Source organism: Phlebotomus papatasi, chromosome 2, assembly GCF_024763615.1.
Source record: "Phlebotomus papatasi isolate M1 chromosome 2, Ppap_2.1, whole genome shotgun sequence".
Classification (NCBI taxonomy): Eukaryota; Metazoa; Arthropoda; class Insecta; order Diptera; family Psychodidae; genus Phlebotomus; species Phlebotomus papatasi.
This window is the reverse complement of record NC_077223.1, coordinates 97,775,842-97,793,052: the sequence shown is the minus strand read 5'-3', so window position 1 is coordinate 97,793,052 and position 17,211 is coordinate 97,775,842. Positions and strand designations below refer to the sequence as shown.

General features: G+C 34.6%; 1 protein-coding gene across 5 annotated transcripts; it reads right to left on the bottom strand.

The window, feature by feature from the left end:
* Nucleotides 1–572: 572 nt before the first annotated feature.
* On the bottom strand, nucleotides 573–16,941 carry LOC129802617 (death-associated inhibitor of apoptosis 1-like). Of its 5 annotated transcripts, none has more exons than XM_055848584.1 (2): nucleotides 16,870–16,941; nucleotides 573–1,937 (listed from the first exon to the last, which is right to left on the bottom strand). In XM_055848584.1, the coding sequence occupies exons 1-2, from the start codon at nucleotides 16,881–16,883 to the stop codon at nucleotides 674–676; spliced, it is 1,278 nt and encodes a 425-aa protein (XP_055704559.1). In that variant the 5' UTR covers nucleotides 16,884–16,941; the 3' UTR covers nucleotides 573–673. The 5 variants fall into 5 exon arrangements, with proteins under 5 accessions (XP_055704559.1, XP_055704564.1, XP_055704560.1 ...); XM_055848589.1 differs by having other exon boundaries at nucleotides 16,838–16,890; XM_055848585.1 differs by lacking the exon at nucleotides 16,870–16,941 and adding an exon at nucleotides 7,022–13,005.
* Nucleotides 16,942–17,211: the final 270 nt, after the last annotated feature.

Genomic DNA, 17,211 nt, shown 5'->3' with positions numbered 1-17,211 from the left:
AATTAGAATTCTCCATTAAACGGAAGACGAAATGAATTAGAGAGAAGAACATAATTATCCTTATGTGGAATAAATCAGAAATTTGCAACTCTGCTGTAGAAATGAGTACAGCGAATGTTTTTTTTTTGAATTTGCATTCTTGCAAGTACAGTTCACCAAATCGTGCCTCGTGGGCAAAATACATCTCCCTGCTGTACAATTCCATCGCTAAAATACGATGCTTGTGGCTATATCACGCGGTTGATAAGTGATATCACTGAATTTCTCGCCAATGTCTCAGCGAAAATTGGCGCCAATTGCCTCCCTTTGCACTTTGCGGCAAAAGATAATGAGAAAGACCATGTTATATTTTTTTCTTATTTATTCACTTATGTTACACTATTCTCAAATTTCAGTATGAACTTAACTAATTTGCATTTTAAATGTGATCAGTTTTTGCAAAGCAAAAAAATAATTAAAAAAAACATAACTTCGATTTCTTTAATTTTTCAGAATTTTTATTTCTAACTTAAAAGCTATTAGCGTGTTATTTGAAAATTTTATCTGTCGCGTTCACACTACTCAAGTAACGGAGCAGAGTGAACGCGACAGGAACAGAGAAATATATTCTGTATGATTTGGACTAGTAGGGATTTTATACAAAAATAATGTTTAATTAAGCTGTGCATTGTATCTATGAAAAATATATCCTGGTCACAGTTGTAAAGGGCTCTCGACACAGAGGGCAGCTTGTGACGGATGATGCACACTTGGCACAAGCCACAACGTGACCACACGGCAGAAAAGCCGTATTGTATTCATTCACGAAGCAAATTTTGCACAATTTATTCTCTAGTGCATCAGCCGGGATTTTCGTCCCAACAACTTCTTCACTCAATGGCTCCTCCTTAGCAGCAGGTAGTGGAACTTGCTGAAGGGCAGTAACGGCTGATGATGCTTCTTGTGCCCCTTCAGTGGCATTGAGTTTTTGTGCATGTTTCGCCTTAATTTCATCAATATACTTCTGTCCCTTAATCAATTTGAGATATTCACAGTTATCGTACCACAGAGCATGTTGCTCCCAGGCACAATCATTGTCCTCCCAATCCTTCAAACCACCCCCACAGCTGAAGCACTGTACACGATCCCCAATACCCGTGTAGAAGAATCCAGCATCGCAGAGTTCATCGGGTTTCATCTTGAGATTCCTCGGCCATTCCCGGAACGTTGCCAATCGATTGGCTTCAATTTCCAACTCGGCATAATCACATCTCCTCGGTGGATTGTGATAGAACACCGCTGCAGGTGTAAATGTATCAGTACTAATGGCCGAATGGGCAGCTTCAGCAAAAACCGCCGGACGTGGTTGTGTCACCCCGCACGGACCACAAGTATCATAAGATACACTGGGTAAAACCCGATTTAGTGCCTCAGGATCGAGAGGAACATTAGCTGTTGGCCTACGCCTCAGCAATGGACAATTTGTACTCCAACGATAGTGTTCCGTAAACACTTCATCACTCGGTTCCCAACGGCCAATTTCCACCCGACAGAATGCACACTTAACAACATCCTGATATCCCAAAAAGTAGAAGCCCAGCATAGCCAATTGGCGTTTATCAATAAATTCAACATTCCAATTGTCAAAAGTTAACAAACGATTCTCCTCCCGATGCAAATCCTCAATATTGGACATTATTGGTGTTGGACGACAAGCTAGAGCCTGAGCACGACTTACACCACCAACATCATCATTCCCTACAACCCCAGATCCACTTGAAGAACTGCTACTACCACCACTTGATGTACTCGGACCAACATCAGTCCCACTCTCACCACTCTCCCTTGTGCGATTGTCACAGCAATCGTAGCCTGGATTTGTGTATCTGTGAATTTTTGGCAGCAATTGACATACTGCCATTTTAGCCCTCAAGAGAAGATCGAGAGTTAGCATTTGTCTGCAAAGAGAATTTTGGGAAAAGAACAACCAATCCTATAAATAAAACTGCCAAATTCTTTATGTACAAAATTATATTCTCACAGAGAGAGCCCACACACAAAACAACACGATCACCACACAGTGAATATCTAAAAAAAAGCGACTAAAGAACGTGCAGTGCAAAGAAAGATTATACCTGAAACGCTGTGCAAATAATGCGATGATACCAATGATAAGTGGATAGCGCATTTATAAGCAAAAGTCCATTGTGATACGCAAATGGTCTAAATGGCGCAATAAAATTATAATTTTGAAATTATAATACAAAAAGTGAAAGGCTAAATAAAATTGGGAAAGCTGAAAGGCAATAAGTTGGTTTGAAAAAAAGCGTAGGTATAATATGCTCTAATAAATTACAGAAAAAAGTTAAAGAGACTATCAAAACCATAAAGAACTAATTGTAATCTAAGATTAGATATAATTAATAAATGAATCTTTCCATAAAGCTCTATCTTGAGATTTACAAATTATCTAGCGATTTGAAGAAGTTCTGCTGAGCGCATAGTCTTGCTAAGAAGCGTCACAAGCGCCTCTAGGAGAGGTTAAAGAAACTCTGCATAAAGGAAACTGGGGCAATAGTAAACATGGGGTAATTAGATATTATACGTTCATAGATACTATAAGCGATCCTTGTCCACTGAAGGATTGATCGACATAAATCCAGACTAGAGGTTTAGCCCAGTTCCAGCAGGTCTCAAAATCTTAAAAACAACCAATTAATTTGGTTCTTTAGAATCCAATAGATTATTTGGGTTTTATAATACAATTCTAAGTCAAAATTTTATGAAAAATATTGATTGATAAGAAGTTAGACCATATGGCTAAGCCCTAGATCTGAAGCCCGTATAAGTGTATGACAATTTAGGCCTATAGGGGGTTCAAACCTAAGGGCCTCAATATACCTGAGGATTAGCCGAGAGACGGCTTAGCGTAATTATATTAGAAAGAATGGTCAAATTGCATTTCTATCATTTTCCACTAAGTTGTCTCTTACCTTAAGTCGTAAGTGTATCTAGGGTATAAGATCGGCTTCAGACCTAAGGTTTAGCCCAGTTCCCGATGGTTTCGAAATTCAAAATACAATGCGTACCATTACCATAAGGTCAGTTTGCAGAACTCACAATTTTTTCCGTATTCGTTTTATTTAAATTTTTTTCTGTAAAATACTTTGAATTGAATTATTTTACACCTGATTATTGTATTTTTTTGACATTGCAACGGCTTTCCCATTTTTCCATTGAAGAAATGCTGATTTTTATGGTTTTCCAGTGTATCATTACCATAAAGTCACTTCTCAATAGTCACATTTTCTTCTATATATATTTTTTTTACTTAATTTTTTTCCACAAAACACTTTGATTTGAACTTATTTATAATAGTTTTTTGACAGTGCAACATCTTTCTTAAATTTTTATTGAAAGAATATCTATTTTACAGTGTTTTTGAGCGTAAAACTACGATAAAGTCAATAAATTCTTTTGTAATATTATTAGACGAGATAATTTTTATGCAAATCTTTAAAATTAGTGACTCTAGCGCGTTTTTCTGAAGTATTTCAAGAATACGATTAGGCATACTATTGATTAAATTTTCGATGAACTTATCTTCAGACTTGCTCCAGGCATCCGAAATTGCAGATTTTAACTCCAAAACGTAAGTGTATTGGCGAATATCGGCGTAAATATGGCAAAAATAGGAATACAGAAAAAAATTTGAGTTCTGCAAAGTGACTTTATGGTAATGGTACGCACTGTAGCAACCAATTTTATTAGTTTTTCAAAATTTAAAAACCCAAAAAAATTTTCAAAATTTATCACCTTCCCATATTGTCCAATCTTAATTGATAAGTTTCTAAAGTCTTAATTGAAAAGACATTAGACAAGTTAAGCCATATGGCTAAGGCTTATGCCGAAAATAGACACGGGCTGATCCTGTAGAATACTCAGCTCGAAAAATTTGGCTGTAAAGTAAAGGATCAGCCCAAAGTATCATACACTGAGGATTTAGGATTAAGGATCAGCTGAATGTATTGACACCAATCCTCATTTTTCGGGCTGATCCCTAAGCCGATCCCTGTGTCTATTTTGGGCTTTAGGTCTGAAGTCCGTTTAAGGATTAGCCATATGGCTTACCTCCTTTAATTTCTTATTGTTCAAGATTCTTATAAAAATTTTGATTTACAAGTTTATATCAAATTCAAATGATCCATTAGATGTTGAAAAATCCATTGAGATTACTTGTTGTTATTTCGGATTTCGAAACATTCGGAAAAATGGCTAAATCTCTAGTCTAAAACCCACATTGCCTTTTACCATTCAATTTCACTCTGAATTAGGCCGAATCATCAGCCGAATCTGATTTGCGTCTTAAGCCAAAATTCCTTCAATCTTGCATGATAGCAAATTACAAAAAGTAAGCCATATGACTAAACCTTAATATGGGCTTCTGACCTAAAGCTTAACTGCTCTAATTTCTTATCAGTCAAGATTTTTTTGGAACTTAGAATTGGATTTTCAAGAGCAAATCAATTACCGAATTCTAAAAAAAAACATTAAAAATGCTTGCTGATTTTGAGACCTTTTGGAACTGGGCTAAAAACTTCTAGTCTAATACGGGCTTTAGTCCTGAGGTTTAGCTATATGGCAGGTAAGATTTTTGAGGAAATTATTGCTTCGGATTGAATATTAATGGCAAATTATCCACTAGATTTTGAAAAGTTAACAGAAATGTTTGTTATGAACATTTTTGAAGCCTTCGGGAACTGCGCTAGGCCTCCAGTCTGAAGACGGTATAATGGTCGCTTAAGTCTGCAAACCGTTTTAGAATATATTTCGATTTTGGGAAAGATATTCATTATGGATTCCCGGATTAACGGATTTAGAATTCATAAAATTTAGGAACAAGTCAGATCATAACTCATAATTCAAGGACTATCGATCCAGTCAAATTCGTAAGATTTTAAGACACTATTGGAGTCATAACATTACTAGCTTCTGATTTAGAAAGGTTTTAATGGAGCAACTTTTGATATTAAAGAAAAACATTCAAATTATGTAATTTTATGTGTTGATACCGTTGTTGAGGAAGCTAAAAGGTTTTAAATCGATTACGACTCAGATTGAGACCCAGATTCAGTTGAAAATGAATGAATGAATGACTTTGCAATTAGTCAATCGATTAGAATTAGTAAGTCGCTAAGTGGAGATGCTTTATGCATATTATGCGCTCTTTTATGATATTGGCCTGATTTTCTTAGAGTTCACTAAGTAGACTAACCGCTTAACTAAAATTTTTAATATTAATGCATTACTATTTTCAATAAGTTTAGTCTTCATCAATGAAAAAAATTAAACACTTTAAAAACTTTAGAATGCAATAATTTCATTCCAATGTTTCCCTAAATGTTTAACAAGTGTTAATTGCATAATGAGTCTCTTGCTTACCAATCATTCATTGAACATGATGGATTTGCAATATATGTTCCGCCCCTCCTCTATTTATTTGTGAAATTAATCATAAAAAAGACATTGCGTATTTCATTCTTGGAATATTTTCTGAAGTGGAATTTGAGATTATCAATGGAAAACGCCCTAAAAATTAATGACTCTTTCAGCTCTAATTTCCAACAAACTTAGATAAAGATTTTTCCACGATAGACAAAAAACAAATTCAAGACCAGGCTGGGAAATCAAAAATCAAGTGCTCTAGGCGCCATTACATTCAGAGATTTCCTGTGTGTCATATTACCGATTAATCTTAATGTTATTTATAGGAAAAATCATGAAACATATTTTAGCGCCTTGATTGATACCTCCATTTTTCGACTTTCGAAATTTCATTGAGTTTATAAAAATCTTCTATTTAGTTTTATATCAAAAATAGGGGAAAGGTTCATAATTTTGGAGTTTCCAAATTTGGACACTTTGTGGGTAAAATTGGACATTAAAAATAAATTGATTAAAATTATGGATTTTCATTCCAATATTAAAAAATGCAGTTGGAAAGAAGTCGATGAAAACAATGACGTTTTCTGGAGTTTCACTATAAAGAAGATTGGACAAATGATGCCAAAGTTTTTTTTTCAAATCTTATAATTTTCTGTTAAGGTGTCTACACATTGAGCACAATTTTCGTCAAAAATTGCTTTTTTGAAGGAAATTGGCTGCAGTGCTTTAGGCAGAAACGTCAAAATTCTGTTAAAAATGCAATTTTTGACAAAAAATGCTCCCAATGTGTAGAGGCCTTTATGAATAAAACCGCTAGATTTTTCTGATTAAAAATAAAAGCCTATCTAAATATTCCCTTTAACCGAATTTCATAAAGGGTTAGATTTACACCTTTCAGGCTAAATTCTACCCCAGGGTGGTAAAATCAAGAATTTCATTGAAATCAACTTTCTCACACAATCACAGTTATACAGTTCATTCTCAACCAAACTTCATACACACTCCAATGGGTTTAGGAAGAGAAATTGCTGGTTTCTTTCAATTTCAATTGCTTCAGACAATTGTGGGATAATCTGCTTTGGAGCCTTCTCTATCGCCTGAGAAAATTCCCACACGAAAATTCCCACCGAAAGTCTCACCATCGTGATTCCAGAATTTTTCTCAATCAACACCCACACTAGTCATTGAGATGTAATCAAAACCACACGGTTTGTAACAATTATCGTTGCAGTTGTACATTTAAGGTAAAGAAAAAAGTATGTAGAAGGATTGAGGTGAAACCTAATGTGCATTACGTACATGCATGTTAATAATTTTCTATTAGTACTCTAGCAACTTTATTTTATTTTTTTTTAATCTAGCTCTATCCTCTCTCACTCTTTACCCGTATACACTTGGTGTGATTCATGAATCCGGCCCACACTTCCTCTCTTTAAAGTACATAAATGAATTGAGCCCGAACACTATTATACTATTTTACACACAAACTATCAAAACCCACATTCCAGCGTTATTTATTTTTATTGAGCTCTCTAAAGGAAGAAAAGCAAAAAAAAAACACTGTGTATATAAATTGTGGAGAAAAAAAGCCACAAACCCAAATGAGTCTCTCGTTACTTCAAGTCTTTCCTCCCTTTGATGTTTCTTTAGTTCTTAACGAATAAATTTTGTACTTGTTCTTTTTTTCAGGAACTCCACAGTATTCTTTTCTTTTTGTCTTAATTTCATTCAACAAATCTCGTAAACTACATTTTCTTTCAGGCAAGAAATCACTCACAATTGAGGAATATTTTTTTCCCGAAAATAAACTTTTCCACTGAAATTTTTTTCTCAATGTCACTCTTTAAGATTTTTCTCTAGCCCCTAGGTAGGCCTTCTGGGTATGCTATCAACAACACTTAACAAACTACTCTGGACGACTGTGAGAGACACAATGGATCGAAGTGCAGTGGAAACGTCTCTCCCATGGACCACCGAGATGCTGCAAGAGTACATTTCCACCACTTTTCTCTCCAAGAGTGCATTTGCACCAATCCCACTGTGTTAGTATTAGTGTCCCATGTCTGATGCTTGCAAACAAGAATGAGCGTAAGGGAGACCCCATCACCTGGACATGTCCCTCTGACTCTTTCACTTACATCGATTTTTCAAGAAAACTTTATACAATCCACAATTCTAATGGGATACCGTGCCGCGCGAAAAGAGACCCCACGTCCATGGGAACTTACATTGGAATGCAGTCGGACTAGTTTAGGGAAAAAGAGAGGAGAAGAAAACTATACACAAAAAATTCTTTCACGAAAAAAACCATCAACATGAATGTACTCCAGGAGATCACATAAGTCTCTCCTCATCCATCCTCTCTCTCTTGCTCTTTCCATACAATTCAGTATAAGATTGTTATGTACAAGCCAGAGCAATTCCAAGAAATTATGCACTCACCAACAACAAATACAGGCATGAGCAGGGTGATCTTGAAAAATTTCCTCTCTATGCCCAATACAAAAATTCCCCAATGACTTTTGAAAATAACAATAAGAAATTACGCAGAAGCCATCTCTACCAACATACCAATTCACACTTAAAATATTCCCCGTCTGATATCATAATAGCCAAACAAACAACCTACACTGAACTCCTCAAAAGTATTATTAGCAAAACACTTTTGCAATCAAACCGTAGGAATGCAACTTCTTGCAATGTGTCCATACACAAGGCACCAATTACACTTTTTATTCCTACTGCACCATCCAAAACATCTCTATACTAGAAAACTCATTATTATTCTATTAAAATTCATCAATGTCTACGACTTATGAAAAAAACAAAAGCAAAATTAAATATTTTAATGTATTGCTCATTGTAATTTCGAAAAAGGGGGTCTCCATGCAAAAAAGGCACTAGAGAGTGCGAGGTCTCTCTGCAGTCAGTTTTCTATATAAAAACCATCAACTCATCGTTTATACCCAACATCGCAGTTCTTTGCGAGAGAACAAAACAAAATTTACAACTGAGCGTCTGCGGAAAATAATATGGTTGAGTGAGTAAAATTTGGCTGCTTTGGCATTTTACACTTCACCATACAGTCACGAATTTTCTTTGTCCGTGCCTCTTTTTGCCTCACATATGACGTAAGAGCACAATGATTTCGCAGTATACTGGTAGATCTCAAATACAAAATTTGCAGATTAGGGGGGCAATTCCCACCAATCCAGTTGCTCTTTTTTTTTGACTTGCCAGCATTTTGAGAAGTAGTTGTGTATCTATTTGTATTGATTTTCGCGGAGACTGCAAAACTCATTTAGAACATTTCAAAGCACTTTAAAATGCAAAATCTATCTCTTGCAATAGTTATTGGTCTTGCTCTAATATTTATTTGTTTCAGTAAGTTGGAGAATTTAAGAAAAAATTATCGAGACATCATAAATTTCTTGTTCTTAGTAAAATCAAAGATGTTTTTTTTAATAATTGACAAAAACCAAAATCACTTTTGTATTTAAAAATTTAACTTTTTGTGAAGTTTTTAAAGCCAGTTTAAAAAGTGAATTATTTTAAAGCAAATTTTCCAGTAAGATAGTAAATAAATAATTCTTGTAAGTTTCAAACAAGGACTAAATAATACAATCACTTTTGTTTTGTAAACACATTTTATGACGGTATTGTGTGAGTGAATGAGACGATTCTGATGCCCAACGCGCAATAACTTTTGTTTTGTAAACATATTTTCAAAATTTCCCATGAGAGTGAGCGAGGTGACTAGATCGGAAGCAACTACCCCTGGCAAGTGGCCTTCAACGTGGAAGCCAATTTCTTACATTCACATACAAATGCGTATGGGAATTTTTCTGCACTCGTGACCGTTACACGCACAATTGAGGTGTGCCTTGTACACAGGACTCTGTGCGTTGTAAAGATGGATAAATATTATATATTTCCATCTAAAAAGTTTTTCGTAACTCGAAGTGTAAGCTGAGTTTCGAAGCAATTTATGAGTTGGCTTCAAAGAATTCCATATAAAAAAAAAAACTTTAGGCAGCGGCTAGAGGAGCAAATAAGGAACATCCACGCGTTCAAGTTCCCGGGGACTTGACTGATACTTCCACCACGAGGCTAAAATTGAGTGTAGGAGATTTGATGATGGCAAGTCCGCTTACCATTGACGTGGCACGTTTTTGGCAAGACAAATTTAATTTTAGGACTCGACACGATTAATCAATAATTAGATCTAGATCTCACTCACTCTCATTGAAATGTCAAAGACATGTTTACTAAACAAAAGTTATTGTACGTTGGGCATTATGCCGAACACACAATAACTTTTCTTTTGTAAACATGTTGTTGAATTCGACTATAATGACCTTTACCATGAGAAATTTATGTCTATATTTCAGTTTTTCCTAAGCAACTGTAGGCAAATTGCTACAATATGGACATAAATTTCTCTATAGTGCGTAGACTGCATAAGAGTGAGCGAGATGACAAGATGTAGATCTCACTTCCACTCATTGAAATACTAAAAAAAAACATGTTTACAAAAGTGATTATGCGTTGGGCATTAGACACAACTTATGCCCGACGCACAATAACTTTTGTTTTATAAACATGTTTTCAAAATTTCCTATAAGAGAGAAGGAGATGAGAAGATCTTCGTTTCCTTCACTCACATTGAAATGTCAAAAACATGTTTACAAAACAAAAGTAATTGTGCGTTGAGCATTATTCCCAACTCACAATAACTTTTGTTTAGTAAACATGTTTTTGACATTTCAATGAGATAGAGTGAGATCTAGATCTAGTCATCTCGCTCACTCTCATTGAAATGTCAAAAACATGTTTACTAAACAAAAGTTACTGTGCGCTGGTCATTAATCAACAGCACATACTATCTTGTTTTGTAAACATACTTTTGACATTTGAGAGTTTGCGACACTTCTAGTTGTCTCGCTGATTCTCACAAATAATTTTAGAAGTATGTTTAAAAACCAAAGGACTCTGAATAACTAAATATGCAAAATATTTTGGTTTTGTTTTACTAAAACGTTACAAAAATTTCTTTTTTTGTAAATATCTGTTTGACATTTGAACAATAGTGAGTAAAATTATTTTTAGTTGTCTCGCTCGCTCTCATTGGGAGTCTTGAAAACAGGCTTCCACGACAAAAGTTATTGTGCGTATGCCATTAATGTAAACATTGTTGTATACAAAAAAAATGTATTCTGCCCAGCGCATAATAACTTTTGTTTTGTAAACATGTTTTTGACATTTCAATGAGAGTGAATGAAATCTCGATCTAGTCATCTCGCTCACTCACATAGGCAATTTCAAAAACATGTTTACAAACACAAGTTATTGTGCTTTGGGCATTCTGCTTTGCTTACAAAAATAATAATAAAACACTTATATGATTATGTTTTTGACATTTCAGAGAGAGTAAGAAGCTTCTTCTCAGCCTATCTCTTTCACACACACACACATTTCTAAAACGCCTATACATAGGAAAGGCAATGAGCAATACAGATAAACATCTTTTGTAAATAATGCTTGAAGAGTGAGTGAAACCACCACTAATCATCCCGCTCACTCTTATACGTTGTTTTTAATTCAAATCAAACACATGCTTAGGAAAAATTATTGTGTGTACGCTAAATTTGGACTTATCCCATTGGGCAGTTTTATTCCTTTTTTATATGTTTCTTTTTTTTACTATGAACTTCCAAATCTTGTTTTTCTAATTATTTTAATTAAAATGTTAATAAAAATATTGGAATAACAAAACTATAACTTTTATTGTAGTTAAAATTTTACTGCTTCCTGTGGTTAGATTAATGAAACATTATGGTTCTTTAATTGAAAAAAAAAAAAAACGTTTTTAAAGACATGTTTGTAACTTTACTCTGAAAATTTTTCCTTAGTAATGTGATATAATTTGGAATTAGTGTTACAAGTTGGACAATTCGCTGGTACAAGTTGGACATGGCTTTTTCTTGATAAATACAGTACAAAATTTGTTTTTAAGCTCAAGGAACCAAATTATAAAACTAAAGCATTAAAAATATACAAATAAAAATGAAGTACTAAATTTATCAAGACAAAAAGCCCTGTCCAAATTGTACCATTGTATAACTTGTACCACTGTCCAACTTGTACCACTTTACGCTATCCTTTTATGGAAGAACCTCTAAAAAACGGTTGAGCCTTGGACGTATATTTGGGAATTACGTAATTTCCTGGATATGCGATTTTGCAAAACAAACTGATGACGGCATTGTTTAGATTCAGAGAATTTTGTCAGAATTTAGCTTGTGGTGTAATCAATTTCAAGGTCCTATCGGCAAACGAAGGGGCCAAAGAGCAAATTTTTAGCAGAAGCCTTGCCAAGAATGTGATTCATTGTGACGATTACTTGGAATTCAGGGTGACTCGAAAGATGGTCGAGGGGATTACAAGAAGCTGGGAGTGTGTTAGTCCGAAATAAACCCCAGAGCAGCTGCTCTGGCACCTTGTTATTGAAATTTGGTATTCTAATTTTCTCAAAAGTGAGATCCCGACATTCCCCTCCTGCCCATCGTCAATTTAAGGGCTTTCAAGCACCTGGCTTGTCTTCCAAGTCTTTTTCTTTTGCCACTCTGCCTCAACAGACCACACTCTGTCGGTGCAGATGTTTCCCTTTGACGTTGCCCATTGTCCCGGAAAGTGCTTTGGCTTCAAGCCTTAGGTTTTTGGGGGGATTTCTGAAGCAAGTTTTGAGCTTGACGGAGTACAAATGGGTTTTCTGCTGCTGCACACAACCCGTTTTCTCCACGGTTTTTTTTTGTACCATTCAATATTGCAAAGCTTTATATCGCGAAAGGAGATTTGCTTTATTCTGCCAACGAGTTGAGTTGAGGCAGAGTTGAATGGAAAGTACATTATTTACTTGGAGAGACTTGTGGAACATAAGGAGAGCACAAGAGAAAAAGGGGACTTGAATAGCAACAAACAGTACTTTTCCACAATATTTTATAGTAGAGGTCGTGTGCAAAAGCTGAGTTATTATCATTTTATATAGAAAAAAGTTGATTTATTAAAAGCAGAATGCAAAGAAACAAGAGAATTAAAGAGAAAACAGCCAACGAGACATTTTTTCATGCACAAAAACGACCCCAAAACCACAGAAAAGTCATTTGCCAACCAACTAAATCGAGAAAATAAGGAATATTTGCTCAATAATTACTTGATAAAAGTCCCAGATGGTTATTCTGTTAGTATTAGAAGATTTGTACAGAGAGAATCTCTAGGATTCAGCCCAGCATCGTCATTAATAGTTCACTTTTGTACAGAGAGCCAGCTTTCACATTTATTTTGTGGGCAATGGAAGGTGCTCTTTTGAGACAATTTCTAAATGCAATTTTAACCACTACACAAACCTGCTTTTACTGTTTCAACTGCAGAAAAGTAAAATGAGGGTCACAAACACTGATTTTTCAGTACTTTTAGGAGGTAGATTGTGGTGCAAAGTTGAGAAAAACTCACTGAAAATTTTGTTGAAGAACGCGGACTACTTGGCACGAGAAGCCATTTTTGTCAAATACGCAGTCAACCGAACAAACATCGAAGTAGAAGGGGGGCTATAAAACTGTTTTTGCCTACTACCACATAGAGGCGCTGCACGGTGCAGACAATTTAAAATTTTAAAAAGAAAGTCGTTGAAAAGATCCTGGATGGTTTTATAAATTCTTATCCTTACCCAAGCACTCATCCCAATTTCTTCCCTTAAATCCTGATCTCTTGCACGAAAAAACGGCTCGTTGAACACCAAAATCTTAACTCAAACATTTTTAAATCATACAATACACAACCACAACACCAATACATGCCCACTCTTGGGTGATAATGAGTACAAGAAATCTCCAGTAATCAAGAAATCGCATAAATCACACACACACTTGGCCAAAGTCATCACAAATGCAAAGAAATTGAGTGACCTTCTCATGAATTTCATTCATCAATGAATGGGGAATTTTTTCTTGCATATCTCATTCATCAGGAACGCAAAAAGTGCCACGAGAAAATATAATTTTCCAGATCACGTGTCTGCAATTCTAGAAGATTTTCATGGAATACCATAAACAATGAGTCACTGTTTTTCCATGGAAAAGATTAATTAGAATATTTCAGAGGCACACATTTATGATTATTTTGCGAGTGCATGAAATAGCGGGTAGAGACAGTGATAAGAATGTGGTATGGTAATATCAAAGTCCCCACAAATGAAAGCTTTGATAATGAAAAGAGCATTTGAATAATAAAACAGAATTATCATAGCTTTAGGTCTTCTTTTCATATGAACTATTCTTTTTTAACTTTGATTTTGAATTGAATTTTAAGAACTTTGTATAATTTGACTTTAGAAAAAGGGTGGCAAAGCGGGCAAGACTTTGCGAAATGCTCGAACTGGTGATTTAGTTGCTATATCTCAAAAGTACTTTTACATTTACTGTTTACCGGTTTTCAACCAATTTGAACCGATTCGTGGTTCACTCAAAAATCCCTAAAATCAATTCAAAATCATCCCGAAGCGTTGTAAGGGAAGAGTACCCCGGATCGGAATGTTAAGAGACATGCTCGATTATTTTAATTGAAAATATAAGCCTCAAAATATTATTTGATATTTTTGTGTCTGCTAATCGGTATATTAGTGATCGATTTAACTATAGGGGAGACTGGGGCAAAAAGTCACAAAACGGATATTTTATTTTTTTTTACAAACTACCCGTGCACCTCCAAAATTTCTAATTAGCACAGTTTTATAGGAAATTTACCGCTCTACAACTCTGTGAAAGTCATTTTCTTCTATATTGTAAGGAAATATATATCGAGCCGTTTTCTAAAAGGTAATTTTGTGATCATTCTCAAAAATGTTGGGGCAAATAGTATCAGGCATGAGATACTATCACATTTTGTTTCGCTTTATTATGGGATTCCGTAAATTTAAGTAAAATACCTAGATGACATATTTTCATAGGAAATTTATTCTTCTACACCTTTGTAAAACACTGTTTTCCCTATCTGAACGAGAAAAGCGCATTTTAAGCTATTTTACAAAAAACACACAAAAGACTGCAAATCGTTTGGCCAATGCAAACAATAAGCGGCGACACATAGCATTGACATTTCTTTTCACCGTGGAGCATCAGCAATTGTTTTGGTTTTTGTTACCTTTTGCTCCATAGCTTTTGTTACTTTTTACCCCAAGTGGTCATTTTTAATAAAATGATTTCTGGAGAAAAGAATCTTTGTAAAATTCTAAAATAGATATCGGATTCGTATTCAAAGAATATCCAGGTAATTTGGGAAATATTTATTTTATTTTATTTGTTTTATTTTATTGTTTTATATAATAACCATGCTTTTGAGCTAGTGCAGAAGAAAAAGAATACATTTATTAAGATATGTATAAAGATAAAGATTTGTCATAAAGCAATGCTAGCGTCCACCGTCGTCTTAGCGTTAAATATTCACCAGTGCATCAAATTTAAAACAAGTAGCTAATAATTGATATCTTGCACGGAAAATATTTCAAAAATAGGGCTAAAAATTTCGATATTTTTTATTTTCTAAATTCCTTGTTCAAATTTTAACAAACTTACGACATTGAAGAAGACATATGGAGGCTGTCTATAGAAAAAATTTTAAGCCGCTATCTTATTTATTTTGGCAGATATTGAATTTTGAAATTTTCGATTTGCGACTTTTTGCCCCAGTTTCCCCTATCTGCACATTTGAATTTTAAATTTTTACAATAAATTGATAAAAAATAAATGTAATCGTCACAAATTTAATCAGGTGTCTCACGGAAAATTGGTTTTAAAAATTAAATCTAAACCTATTGCACTGTATTCTTGTGAAAGCTAAATGGTAAAAGTAGCCAATTTTTAAAAATTTATTTGAATTGGTACGACAATCTGATAATAATCTGACGATCCGAGGAACAATGCTGATCGCTGGTGCTCTTCCCTTATGTGAATATAATTGAATAAATCTAAACCAGGTCAAAAACCTGGTCATTTGACTGGTAATAGAATTGATTTTTAGACAAAAATTACTTATTAGTTCATAACCAGTTCCAAATAACTAAAAACATTGCTTAAAATTAAGATTAGATTAAGTCATTCTTGATGAAATAAATTATCTGTCTATCTATGATAGTAACTATCTATAGTAATCTATGATTAGGACCGGTTCAGTTTTATCGGAAATTCCAAAACCTTTCCAACGAACCCAAACATGACCCCATTCGGTTGATAAATGCGCTCTCTAGACCTATTTTTAAAACGCTGACCTTGCAGTCAAATTTCACGTCCCTTTCTTTTTTAAAAGTTTTGCATAAGTCTATCCTACTCTTACACACTCTTCTTCTTCTTCTTTTGAACATCACACCAATTAAATTTAGTTCAGTCCAATTTTGAGATCGAAAGAGTAGAATAAACTTATGCAAATCCTTTGAGATAGAAAGGAATGCGAATTTTGATTTCATGAAATTATACTGAAATAAAAGGTGTGCCGAAGGCATTAGGAATGATTTATTGGGATTTTTCTATAAGGACGAAATATTCGCCTGGGTAATCTCTAAAGCATTTTCAAAAATAGAAAAAATCGCACGACGCGTTTTGGAGGAATCCCAAAAAATTTGGTTTTGAAGGCGAAGGAGAGAGGTTGGGGTAAAAGAAGCGGCTTTAATGGTCCCAGAGTTGATTTATGGGGGCTCCCCCGAAGGTTCCAAGTCTCTATCTCTCACCGTTTGGGCTCTGGGCGTGGTAACGATCGAATAGACGGACAAACAGCGTGACGTTAAAAAACTCGAAACCTCAGATTTCCAGTAATGGACTTTCTGAATGATCCAGGAGTATTTAGTTAGGGCCTTCTGGATCCCGTTTCAACGCTAAAGTATTATCAGACCACCCTATTAAAATATTATTAAAATACATTGCCATAGATAGGTTCGATTCATTAAAGGAATATAGGAAAATATATAGTGTACGTAGGCAGAGTGTGTGCGAAGCCCGAAAGCTTTTCCCTTCTAAATTCTTTGTTTTTGGCAAAAAAGCTTATCTGATCTTCTTTACGTAAGTTAAAAGGCCATAAAATACAAATTCTTAAGCTAGAATGTTATACAAATTTCAGCCACAGAAAAAAACTCTAACTAACTAGCTGGAGTGTTCCAGAAAATTTTCAGGTGTGCTTGAAAATATTCTGAAGCGCAATATTTTGCAATTTCCGCTAACGCCTTCAAGCTTCAACGATTTTATTACGTGATACAATTTATTCGCATATACTTGGCAAAACATACGACAGCGGCATTTCTATACAAATTGCACAATGACGGTGACACAATTGTTGGATAAATAGTTAATAGGTGTTAATTAGAAATGACCTTAAATTCTGATGAAGCCATCTCAAACTTACTGAGCTCTCAACATCCAATAATTTAATTTCTTCGCCACAAACGTGCGTTCGTTCTGTTCGAATTCACAATTTGAACTGATTGTGGGTTGTTATCAACTGATAAAGTCATTGCCTCACTATCAACTTGACTAGTAAAAATGGAACACTAAGTAAATTGAGTAAATATTTTTTCTTTGATTAAAAGCTATTTTAGAGATTAAAATTGAGAACAATCATTTTTAGTACAGGTAACAAAAATTTTGTTAAAAGTTCAAACTCATGACAGTTAAGTACCTCCATTTTTTTGTTGACATTTTGGAAAGTTGGGAAGATATTATTGAAGCAGAAAATAATGTTTACTCA